Source organism: Saccopteryx bilineata, chromosome 6 (genome assembly GCF_036850765.1).
Source record: "Saccopteryx bilineata isolate mSacBil1 chromosome 6, mSacBil1_pri_phased_curated, whole genome shotgun sequence".
Classification (NCBI taxonomy): Eukaryota; Metazoa; Chordata; class Mammalia; order Chiroptera; family Emballonuridae; genus Saccopteryx; species Saccopteryx bilineata.
Genome location: NC_089495.1, coordinates 194,928,115 through 194,940,434, shown reverse-complemented (window position 1 = coordinate 194,940,434; position 12,320 = coordinate 194,928,115). Strand labels below are relative to the sequence as shown.

The window sequence follows — 12,320 nt, the reverse complement described above, 5'->3', positions numbered from 1 at the left end:
AATAGCTCTGGCTGAATGGAGCAACAGCCCAGATGGGCAGAGCATTGCCCCCTGGTGGGCATGCCAGGTGGATCCTGGTCGGGCGCATGCGGGAGTCTGTCTGTCTGCCACCCCCCATTTCTCACTTCAGAAAAATTAAAAAATAAAAAAGAATGTTGAGGAAGTGTCGACCATGATGCTGTGATTGTGAACCTCTTGCCCTAAACAATGAAGCAGGAGCTTTAGCTGTTCTTACTGATAAAGTGTTGAGTTTAAGAAAATGGGACACCAGGTGGAAATGCTCTGTCCCAGGCAATGTGCAAAGCCAACCCCTGAGGATGAAAAAGACCAAAATGAAGCATGGGAAAAGACTGAGTATAGAAGACTCAAAGGAGAGGTGGGGGGGGGGTTGTGGAAATAGACCTGTACTGAGCACCTACTATGTGCCAGGTTCATTGCTAATGCTTTACATTAGTAATGGCAGATAGCCCTTCCCAGGTGCCTGCAGGGAGGGTGTCACCATCCCATTTTACGTGTAGGACATCAAGGCTCAGACAAAGTATGAGGAGTGCCGGGTACCTAAGAAGGCAAAAGTGGCAGAAAAAGTCTCCTGCCCTGATGCAGTGGTAGAAATCTCTGAGTAACTCTGAGAGAGGTACAGTAGAATAGAATAATATCCCGTGCCACTTGCTGAGCACATTTTATGTAGCAAGCGTTGCACATATATCTCCATCTTGAAACATCACAACAATCTTGGGAGGTTTTAAATCTATCTACCTATCTATTTATTTATTTATTTATTTTATAGAGAGAGTACCATCAGTTTGTTGCTCCACTTATGCAGTCATTGGTTGATTCTTGTATGTGCCCTGACCGGGGATCAAATCTGCAACCTTGATGTATTGGGGTGATGCTCTAACCAACTGAACTACATGGCCAGGGCCGGCCTTGAGAGGTTTTATTCCTTTTTTAAAGACAAAAGAAGGTGAAACTCAGAGGTTTAGTCGCTTCTCCAAGGTCACATAACTGATAATGGTAGGAGTTATGATTCAAATTTAAGACCCTTTGACTCCAAGGACTGTCCTCTAAAAAGAGGTTTGAAAGCTGTGTCCTCAAAGACCCCGGAAATCACAAAGGGGAACGCGGGTGCTGCAAATAGGGAAGCTCTGCTTTTCATGGTTCTCTGCACTGAGACTATGTGGGAATTTTTTTTTTTTTTAAATTAATGAAGTGAAACCATCTAATTTATTTATTTATTTATTTTTTCTTTATAGGGACAGAGAGAGAGTTAGAGAGAGGGATAGATAGGGACAGATAGACAGGAACGGAGAGAGATGAGAAGCATCAATCATCAGTTTTTCGTTGCGACACCTTAGTTGTTCATTGATTGCTTTCTCATATGTGCCTTGACCGCGGGCCTTCAGCAGACCGAGTAACCCCTTGCTTGAGCCAGCGACCTTGGGTCTAAGCTGGTGAACATTTTTTTTTTAATTTTGCTCAAGCCAGATGAGCCCGCGCTCAAGCTGATGACCTCAGGGTCTCGAACCTGGGTCCTCAGCATCCCAGTCCAACACTCTATCCACTGCGCCACTGCCTAGTCAGGTGGAAAAAATTGTTTTACAAAGATTCTGGTTTGTATTTATGTCATGAAGGCCTAACTGTCGGTTAGAGGAAGGGTGAGGGCTGAGAAAAGGCCATTGGATTTGCAAATGAGAAACTTGATGGTAGGTACAGGCAGTCAGATCTCTCTGGTTGCTAGCAACAGAAACTAACTCTGACTCTTCCAAGCAGAGAAGGAATGTGTGGGAATGGTGTGGGCATGTAGTGGGCGTCTAGTCTCCCTTCCTAATAGCAGCCTTAAGTTAGCCCCTTGGATACTTTGTCCTGCAAGCAGTAGAAGTGGAGGGAAAGCTAAAGGAACCCAACCAGGATGGAATGGTAAACAGGCAAAACTGAGATCTTCTCAGGGCACCTTGGAATGAGTGCCATACAGTTTTGGGTCTCTTGGAATTCATTGATCAAGGTTAAAATCCCAGGGAGAGCATCTGGTGGTAGGGCAGGCACTTTGATCAACAGGCCCTCCTCCCTCTACCCACCCCGGGCAGAGGAAAAGTCATTCCCCCAAAGCAAAATCAGGATACTGTTACCAGGAAAAGGACAAACGGAAGCAGAAGCTAGGTAACAAAATAGCCAATATATTCAGAGAGAGAGAACTGTTCGTGGACTGAAGGAAGTTCAGGTGGGTCTCAGGGTCCATGAGGATGAGGCCCCCTTGCATGGTTAAAGACACCCTGCTTGCCCCTGGGAAGTTTTGGAATCATCAAGGTTAACTTGTTTATAGTCGTCTTAGAGTGGGTGTGTCGACATCTGACAGATATCACCTCCCCTAGTAAATCTTTCCTTCTTTCTTATTGCTTTTCTTCCTTTCCTTTCCTGATAAATATTATTTTATGCTTATGAAGTCATGTCCAAAATGTTTGCTGCGTCACCTGTGGTAACCTCAGGTGTACGTGTGTGTAACATCGAAATCACTCAGACCACATGACTAAAAGCTTTGGCTACTTTCTTCCTTCTGGTTTACTGGCTGTGTTTCCTCCAGTAAGTCACTTTGCACAGCTGACTATTCTTTGCACAGTCATCTGTAATACGGGAGTAATATTTATAATACTTAATTCATAGGATTGTTAAGTAAACAGTCGCTACCTTTTACTGAACACTTACTATGCAACTACCACCAAGGTCACAATTTTAAATGTCCTCCAGGCCAGGTAAGTAATGAAATTGGAAATAGTTGGAATGAGGGTGAAGGCATGTGCGACAATAAGGAATAGTGGAGACTATAGGAAAGTGGAAAGAATTCTCCTCTCATAAAATGAAAGCGGGTCTACTTAACCGCAGTTAATGGTTTTCCAAGTATGATACACTACTGATACTTGGCCAGCAGTCTCGGCATCGCCTGGAAACCAGTTGGGATGCAAGTTCTTGGGTCCCACCTGTTGAAATCAAAAAGAGCCTGGAGGTTTTGCTAGAAATAAATTATAAAGGTTTAGTCAAGCCCTGGCTGGATAGCTCAGTTGGTTAGAGCATCAGCTAGAAGCACAGAAGGTTGCTGATTCAATCCCCAGTCAGGGTGCATATGGGAACAGATTGATGTTCCCTGTCTCTCTCTCTCTCCTTTTTCTGGCTAAAATTTTAAAACAAGGGGGGAAAAGATTATTCAAGACTCTTAGGGTTACAAACTGTAAACATAACTAGGAAAATACCCAGAAGTGTTCTGAAGGAGAAAGAAAATTTAAGAGTTCTTATAGTAAATACATTCTTGAGAATAATCAGTCCTCTGTTCTTAGACTGATCCAGAATGCTTATCAGTTAGATGCCAAGTGGTCTGCAGCATGAGTACCAGGAGGTCTGGTCATGTCTAGTAATCTGGATACTGGGCATCAGGTGGTCTGGATACATGAGTCTTTCAGGGGTGATTGGAGGGTTATCTGGAAGTTTGATATATAGCCAGGCATTGATACAAGACTGGAAAGTTAAAAAGTATAAGTCCCCAGGCTTGTTAAAGGAAGAGTAGAATAGTTTCTTCATATCTCAACCTACTTGCTTTTAGTAACTTAGCTTGACTGTAGTGACTCCATTTTATTTCTTCACTCTATTCCTCACATCTCAGACCCACTGAATCAGAACTTTGGGGGTAGAGATCTCCAAATCTGTGTTTTAACAAGCCCTCCAAGTGACCCTGATGTTTGTTCAAATTTGAGACCCACTTAATGCTACATAAGACTGCAGGTCTCTGTTGCCACGTCGCTTACTTTTTCCAAGAGAAGCTAGAAATCTATTTTTATGTGAAATCTCCCACCTTCAAATCTTTGCAATGAATTAAAATGTCAGAAATATACTGTGTGGGGCCCTGGCTGGGTGGCTTAGTGGATAGAGCATCATCCCAGCATGCCGAGGTCACAGGTTTGATCCCTGGTCAGGGCATGTATGAGAAGCAGTCAGTGAGCACACAACTAAGTAGAACAACTAAGTAAAGCAACGAGTTGATGCTTCTCTGTCTCTCTCTCATATCAACGGGAAAAAATTTTTATACACTGTATGGGCTAACAATAAATATTTTAGTCAGATTTGAAACCTCTGGTTTATGTTTTTTCTCTTTAATCCTTAAAATAATCCTGCAAAACAATTATGATGATACCTTTTATATGGAAGAAGATGAAGTCCAAAAAGCAAAGCTCTGATCTAAGTCAATAGCCAGGAAGTGGCCAGCCCCTGATATGGACCTGAATTTATTTGGTTCTAAAGTCTCTGCCCTTTTTACGTTTTATAGATGAGAAAGTATATGAATGTCCCTAGGACAGAAACAAGCATCACAAAAGTGGAACATCTTTTGCACGCTACTCGCCCCCCCTCCCCCCCCACCTTCCGCCGACCGATGAAACTCTCCTCTCCATCCTCTGCCCCACACCATGCCCTCAGCCTCAGACTAATCCTCATTCCTGTAAAAGAGAGCCAATCATCGGGAGGGGAGCCCATGAGGGCTGGGGAGTGGTGGGGCTGGGCAATCTCTTGGCCTGAGGAGCTGGAAAAGTCCCCGAAGAAAGCTGTGGGCAGCAGTGCCTAAGGCTGAACATTCAGTAGCCACCTGGGTCCGCAGGCTAAAACCTGCTGCTCACCAGAGTTCTCTGCATGCCTTCGACTGAGTCTCCAGAGCCCACGCAGCATTGTGCCCCACCTGGCTCCTGCTTCACTGCTGTTGACTGCGCTGAGCTCAGAGTAAACAGTCCTGGCCCCTCCCAATGAAGGCATGTCTCTAGGCTCCAGGCTGGGCTTGGAAAGTTGGGGGAGGCGTTCTTAGCCTTGTCCATCTGTGGGGACAGCGGCTGGAGGTCAGACCTACTCACTTGTCATCCCAGTGGTCACTGCCTCAGACCCCCTTAGCAGCAAAGACCTTCTGGGTCTTTGCTTACAGAATTTCAGATTGTTGGAGCAGCAAGGATATTGGGAGGCACTTCTTGTCGAATTCCCTGGGTAACTCTGTCTTGGCATTTGCCAGCCTGGTTCTAAAGCTTGGTATATATTATACTTATCAGTCTCCTTAGTAACGGTAGACACCATTTATCCATTATGTATCAGGGCTGGGTTCCTATGTCCGTCATGTGGACCTAGCCCTCAATGAGTACACAGTAAGTCCACATCAGGAACATTACATTCATGTTCTCCTTGAATTCTGATATTATTGTCATCTTTGTAGATGACAAAAAGACAGCTCAGAATGGGGAAGTGATTTATTCATGGCTCTTCAGCTGGAGAGTGTTGGAGGTCATCAAATCCAGACCCTGTTATGTCAGGGCCAGTGCTTGAAAGTTCCTTTGATTACTTAAAAAAAATTTTAATTTATTTATTGATTTTAGAGAGAGAGAGAAAGGGGCGGAGGAGTGGGAAGCATCAACTCATAGCAATTGCTCATCCATATGTGCCTTGACCAGGCAAGCCCAGGGTTTTGAACCAGCGACCTGAGCGTTCCACTGTGCCACCACAGTTTGGGCTCCTTTGATTACTTTCTCTAAACCAAGTGTCTTCCCCAATATGTGTCACATAATGGGCACCCAGAGAATATTTAAGATAGAATAGGAAAAACAAGAGCTTGGAGAGAAGGACACCTGGATTCTAACTCTTGTCTCTACAGCATCACATGAGAGCTTGTGGGGCAGGGCGTCTAAACCCCCAATATCCAGTTCATCTATCATATTCAGCTGATGACAATAATAACTCTCTGCTCATAGGTTTGCTGAGAACATCGTGAGACTTGTGAGGCAATGAGCATACAGTCAGCCCTGGCTGAGGGTTGGTGTGGAGAACAGAGAAACACACACCCTAGAAGGCCCCAGACTGTTAATAGGTGTTTCATCTTTATGGGCCTCAGTTTCTGTGTCAGATTCATAACTGATTTTTCTCTAGCCCTTACTATGTGCTCTGTATCACTACACTAGACCTTCATCACTAATCCCTAAAGAGGAATCTGTTCTGATCTGTCGGCCCCCAACCCAACCACTCAATCCCCAGGCTCTAGAGCCTCCCGTGAGCCCTGCTCTTCCCCCTCCTCACTTCCCCCTCCTCCTCCGACCCTGGGCATTACGGGGAGACCCCAGAGTCCTGGAATGGGAACGCGGGAGTCCTGGGCCTGACCCTCTCCTCCCGCGGCCCTGCCCTCAGGCCCCAGGAAGGAGGAGAGGAAGGGGAATTGGACAAGGGTCCGGCTGCAGCTGGTCAAGCTGCGCCTGCCTGGAAGCTGATTAGGTTCCTGGTTCCCACCGGGGCCAAGAGTGACACCTGATCCCAAGGGATTGTGAAATGGCAGGAGGTGGCAGCCGGCTGTGGTGCAGAGCAGTCTACCCCGCCGGCTCGGCCCCGCCCCTACCCCACGCCCCCCTTGCGCGCGGTTAAATCCCCCCATCCCCTCAACCACGGCTCTCACCTGCACCCCGCCGGGCGCAGCACCATGACTGCCAGCCGCCACGGTCTGCTCGTCGCCTCCCTTGTCCTGGGCCTGCTGGTGCTTGGCTTCTCCCTGGTCACAGGTGAGGGGCAGGGGCAGGGGCAGGGAGAGGCCAGGCGCTGGGAGGGCCGGGCCAGGAACGCCAGGAGGAAGCCGGGCAGGGGCAGAGGCGTAGCCTCTCTGGGGCTGGAGAGTGGGGATTCCTGGGGCGGAAGTGGGAAGACCCATGAAGACTAAAATTTGAAGATCCCTGGTGCCTAAGATAGTGACCCTTATAGTTTAGGGTATGGGGTCCAAAGTATTGGAGGCGGGGAGACCACTTAAGACTGAAATTTGGGAGGGAGGCTTTGTGCTGAAGGTGGAGACTGTGCCCGGAGTGGGGACGCTCTGCCTGGACATCGGCCGTTCCTGGACGGTCAGCTGAGCGGGGGTCCCTGGGGATAGAGGACTCCTGTACTCCCCGGTGTCGGGGACCCCTGGCCTGGAAGTGGGGTCCACTGAAGGCTGTAAGAGGGACGCCTAGAGCCAGAGACTGAGAATTCCTTGAAGCTTGGATATGGGGTCCTCAGAGCAGGGAGTGGGTATCCTCTGGGACCCGGGCTCGGGTCTCCCACTGACGCCCTGTCCTCCCCTCCCAGGCAGCGAAGCAGAGAAAACGGGCGTGTGCCCCGAGCTCGAGGAGGATCTGAACTGTACGCAGGAGTGCCGCTCGGATGGAGAATGCGCCGACAACCTCAAGTGCTGCCGGGCGGGCTGCGCCACCGTCTGCCTGATGCCCAATGGTAACTCCAGGGCGACCTGCGAGGGGCGGGGCGGGGCGGGGCGCGGGGAGGAGGCGGGAGCGCGCGGGTTCCAGGAAGAGGGACGCCACGGTTCCCGGACCCGGGGACCCCCTGGCAAAGTCGAGGCGGATGGAACCAGATCGGTCCGCGTTCTCCCTCGCCTAGCCCCTGGGAGACAAAGGCGTCGCTGAGGCGCAGCGGGAGGTCAGGGGGGCCCCCACCCCTACCTGTATTCCATTCTCTGATGCATGACGGGCTTCCGGCACGCACAGCAGGGACGTTGTTCTGGCCGAGGTTTCGAAGTTGACTTCCCCACCGGGCGGGTGGAGCCGCGGGGAAGCCCAGCGCTGGAGGGTGTGCTGGGTCCCGAGGCCTGGAGCGCTCATTCCTCTCTGAGCCCTTCCCTTGGGGCCTCCCTGGGACTCCAGGCCTGGCAAGACTTCCCGGATGACTCTATTTAGGCCGGAGGAAATCTTACAGATTTAGGAGAGAGAAAAAAGTTCTTGCCCAGAGTCACAGGACCAGCCCTTGACTCAGCAGGAGTCATAGCCAGGGGAGTCAACTTTTGCCCCAGTGGTTTCAAGAAAGGCAGGGCTCTTCCCTGCGTACTCTTTCCCCTGTCTCACCTGTAAAACAACCAACCCTCTCCGCGCTAGGGAGGGGGGGGGGGAGAATGTGTGAGACATTTTGGGTGTTCTATAAAAAGTACTTGCTGGAGTTCAAGTCTCTCCACCAGGCCGTGGGACTCCCATCAGAGCAGGAAGTGGCATTAGACAGCATGAACACCAAGCTTCTCGTTTTTTTCACAGGGAAAAACAGGACTAGAAGCAGGGCTATGACCTGGGGTACCAAGATGTTGTGATTCCAGAATATGGTCCCTGTAGTTTTCCCTCCAAGGATGCCAGCAGGGAAATGCCAGTTTGTAACTCGAGACCTTAGACACTGTGATCAAGGAGGTGGGTGGTAGAGAAAGGACTGGCCCATCAGGGCAGCTTTTGGGTCTGGAGGCCTCTAATCTGGACCAGAGAGGGGAGGAGCGGAATGAGAGGTAGAGACCCAGAGGGAAAACAAGTGGCAGGCAGACTGATGGGACAGGTGGAGGAGGGAAAAAAGGAGTCTGCTGTTAGGTGAAGTCTTTGCTGTTCCCTTGTCTCTGAGGGACGACTAAGGTAGGAAGTGGGGCGGGGCTAGCCTCCTGTACTAGAATCCTGGTTCTGCCCTCTGCTAGTTGAGGGCTCCTGAGCAAGTCGCTCTACCTCCCTGACCCTCTGCTTTCTTGTCTCTCACTCACATTTTATAGGAGTGACAAGAGGGCTAGATAAAATATGTGTGAAATATCTTAGTAGGGAGTACATACTCTATGCACCATGCCTTGTTTTGTCAGTAAACTCTGGCCAGCCGGATGTCCAAAGCCCCTGCCTTTTTCAAAGGAATGGGTTTCTTTGTGCTAGGAAGTCAGCACCACTCCTGTGCTCTGCAGTGAGTCACCCAGTTCTGTGCCTGTGTTTGACATTTGGCTGGGTTTGCTCCTGGGGCTTCTGGGAAGTGAGTCGAGTTCTCTTCTTCTTGACCCAGGAAATGGAGCATGGTGTGTGTGAATGTCGGGGTGTGTGTGTGTTAGTGGAAGAACACTTGTCTGCGTGTGGATGAAGAGCATGGATGGGGTGCTCTGTGTTTGTGAATGGGAGTAAGTATATGGGAGTGAGTACAGAGATTGTGGGTGTGTGACCCCACCTGTGCACTATACTTTACAGTTTGCAAGGCAGCAGAGTGCATGGCACACAGACCCTGAAGCCTGATTCCTGGCTTTCAAATCCTGCCTCTACCCTGTATGGCCTTAAGCAAATTATTTAGCCTCTTGGTGCCTCAGTTTGCTCATATGTAGCATGAGGACATAGTAACAATACCTCTCCCCTTCTTTAAGGACAGTTGTAAGGATTAGATGAGTTAACACGCAAATTAATGCACATCAAGTGCACAGAATAACACCTGCCATGTGGAAGGAGCTAAGTAGATGCACCCTGTTCTAATAACTCATTATTGTTGTTGCAAAGTGATTTAGTTTTTCAGGGAGAAGCAATATGGGTATACTGCCTCCATTCCCTTCACAACAACCCCACGATGTGGGCAGCAGTCTTCTGTTGCTTACATCCTAGGCGCTGAGAGATTTCTGGCCCCAGGCTGCAAAGTTAGGAAAAGGCAGAGCTGGGGCTCAAACTGAGGTCCTGTGATTCTGAAGCCAGTGGTGGAGGGGGAGGGGTTCGCAGGTGATCTTCCAGGATGAGCTGGGGTGGGAGGTCAGGCTTTGGGTAAGTGCTCATCTCCTGGCATCCTCCCCCCCCCCCCACTTTCCCCTACTGCTTCCTCTACGCAGAAAAGCAGGGCTCCTGCCCTCAGGTGGACATGCCCTTGACCCCGCTCGGCCTCTGCCGGAACCAGTGCCAGGTGGACAGCGAGTGTTCTGGCCACATGAAATGCTGCCGCAATGGTTGCGGGAAGGTGTCCTGCGTCACCCCTGTCTTTTGAGGTAGGTGGGTTGGAGGCATTGCTCTGATGCCCAGATGGGATGGCACCCGTGGGAGATGGAGGAGGGGGGCCCCTGGGCAAACATACGCTCGCTCACATCATCTGTTCCTTTGTACTTCTGTCCACTCAGCGGACACTTTCTGAGCATCTAGCACGTGCTGGGGATGCTTCATGAGTGAACAAATCAGACCTCTTCCCGATGGGGTTTATAGCTAGCGGACAGTAAAGGAAATAAGCAAACAGACTGTAGAATGTAGAGGGAGATAAGGGCCGCAGGGAAAAGGGAAACTGAAGCGGGGGTAAGAGCACTGAGGCAGGGCGGGGCGTGCAGGGAGCACTGCAGCAGGGCGGGGCGTGCAGGGAGCACTGCGGCAGGGCGGGGCGTGCAGGGAGCACTGCGGCAGGGCGGGGTGTGCAGGGAGCACTGCGGGAGGGAGCACTGAGGCAGGGCGGGGCGTGCAGGGAGCACTGCAGCAGGGCGGGGCGTGCAGGGAGCACTGCAGGAGGGAGCACTCCAGCAGGGCGGGGCAGGCAGGGAGCACAGCCGTAGGGTGAGGTGGGCAGGGAGAACTGCAGCACGGTGGGGTGGGCATGGAGAACAGCGGCATGGTGGGGTGTGCAGGGAGCGCTGCGGCACGGTGGGGTGGGCAGGGTGCACTATGGCAGGGTGGGGTGGGCAGGGAGCAGTGTTGCCATTCTCTACCCAGGACAGTCAGGGGATGCCCCATCTGGAAGGCACTGACGGAGGGAGCGAGGAATACATCTGGGGAGAGTGTTCCAGCAGGTGCCAAAGCAGGAGCATTGCAGGAAAAGGCAGAGGCTGGAGCCAGTGTGGGGAGAGGGTCAGAGGGGGCGGGATAAGCGAGCAGCTCGTTGGTGGCCTGACAAACCGTTGTAAGGACTTTGGTCTTGAACCAGAGACGGTGCACCCTTGGAAATGGACATGCTCTGACTTCGACTTGGAAAGGCTTGCTCTGGCTGCTGTGTGGATAGACTGCAGGGGCAGCGGCAGAAGCGGGGAGGCCAGCGAGGAGGCTCCCTCAGGAAGCCGGGGGGTGGGGGGAGAGCAACCTGTAGTCAGTGCTGCAGTGGAGGGAAGGGCGGGGTGTGGGGGGATGGACAGGAGGGGAACCGCACTCACTCAGGCAGGACTGGGGGGAGGATGGAGCAGGCTTCCCGGAAGGGTGACCCTGACCCCTAATGGATGAGTGAAAGGTGGCCAGTCTGGTGAAGTATCACGAGGAGGCTGTTCCAGGCAGAGGAAACAACGAGCAAGAACCTTCGATTACAATCTCGTCATTGACCTTCTGCTGCCTTTGATAAGCTCTCAGCCAAGGGCCTGGCCGGTCACAATGGACCCCAGTATTACACAGATGAGACTGAAGCCCAGAGAGAGGGGAGGACAAGCCCAAGGCCCCATGGTTGCTATTTTAAGCATGACCTTCAGTGCCCTAGAGGGAACCACAGTCTCTCCAGAGCCCAGAGCTCTCCAGTGATTCCAGCCCTCTCTGACCTCTATGAGTGCCAACAGCATGGCCGGGCTTCGCAGTCGGGAAGACACAGGTTCAAATTTCAGCTCTGACACTTAACTAGCCTTTCACCTCCCTGAGCTGCAATTATTTTATTTCTAAAATGGGATAAATAAGATGTCTTTGATCGTAAATTAATCATAGCTTAACCCAAAGAACCAGAAGCATGGTGGAAATTTGTGGTGGTGGAGGGACTTTTAGGGAGATAAATGACAATAGCTCCTCAGGAAGGCCACGTGGCCACTTGGGACCATGGTGTAGCCAGGAGTGCAGGACCTGCAGAGAAGTACAGGTAGAGCCCCAGGGCCTCAAGAAGGTGAAGCGTGTGTGTGTGTGTGTGTGTGTGTGTGTGTGTGTGTGTGTGTTTTGGGGAGGGGGTGGAGTGGGGGAAGCTTGGTCCAGAATTGCAGCTGCGGGCACTCTGGTGTTGTGGACATTGTTGATGGTTTTGTTGTGCTTTTCTCTCTCCAGCTTTAGTCACCATGGCCTGAAGAATGGGGGAGTGGAAGTTTCTGCCCCACCTGGTGCGGCTCCAGCCCAGCCGCCCTCCCCTCTTGCTGGCCTCTGCACGCCCTTCTGTGCTGGCCACAGCTTCTCTTTCCCACCAATAAAGTGACCGCTTCCAGCACTGGTAGAACTGTGGCCTCCATTCTTATCGTTCTGTCCCTGCCTCTCCTGTCCCCGGGTGGAGGGTTGAGATCTGATGGGCGGGCGACCGTTCATCAGGGCACAAAGTCCAGAGAGGGAGCAGCTCTGAAACAAGGAACATGTGCTCAGGGCTCGCCCTGCGGCGGTTGTGACGGGAGAGAAAACAGAGGCTCAGAGATGGTGGAGTGCGTCTGAGTCATTCCGGTTCATGGTTCATTGTCGGGGGCTCCGATAACAGCAGCAGCACGTGCTGTGCTCCACGCACAGGCATGGCACCAAGGCCACCCAGAGTGGTGGATGACAGCCCCGAGCTACAGACCAGGACTCCACCAAGCTCCTAGCTTGCAGCCCCAGAGA

At 51.4% G+C, this 12,320-nt stretch overlaps 1 protein-coding gene across 1 annotated transcript; it reads left to right on the top strand.

Moving 5' to 3' along the window:
- The first annotated feature begins 6,402 nt into the window (after window positions 1–6,402).
- On the top strand, window positions 6,403–11,952 carry LOC136307942 (WAP four-disulfide core domain protein 2-like). Its single transcript, XM_066234988.1, has 4 exons — window positions 6,403–6,560; window positions 7,117–7,260; window positions 9,635–9,787; window positions 11,787–11,952. Exons 1-3 carry the CDS (start codon window positions 6,482–6,484, stop codon window positions 9,784–9,786), a joined length of 375 nt encoding a protein of 124 aa, XP_066091085.1. The 5' UTR covers window positions 6,403–6,481; the 3' UTR covers window position 9,787; window positions 11,787–11,952.
- The last annotated feature ends 368 nt before the right edge of the window (window positions 11,953–12,320 follow it).

Coding starts and splice junctions, on each gene's coding strand:
- LOC136307942 (XM_066234988.1), top strand. CDS start 6,482: ATGACTGCCAGCCGCCACGGTCTGCTCGTCGCCTCCCTTGTCCTGGGC. Junction 6,561..7,116: donor TGGCTTCTCCCTGGTCACAG/GTGAGGGGCAGG, acceptor CTCCCCTCCCAG/GCAGCGAAGCAGAGAAAACG. Junction 7,261..9,634: donor CGTCTGCCTGATGCCCAATG/GTAACTCCAGGG, acceptor TCCTCTACGCAG/AAAAGCAGGGCTCCTGCCCT.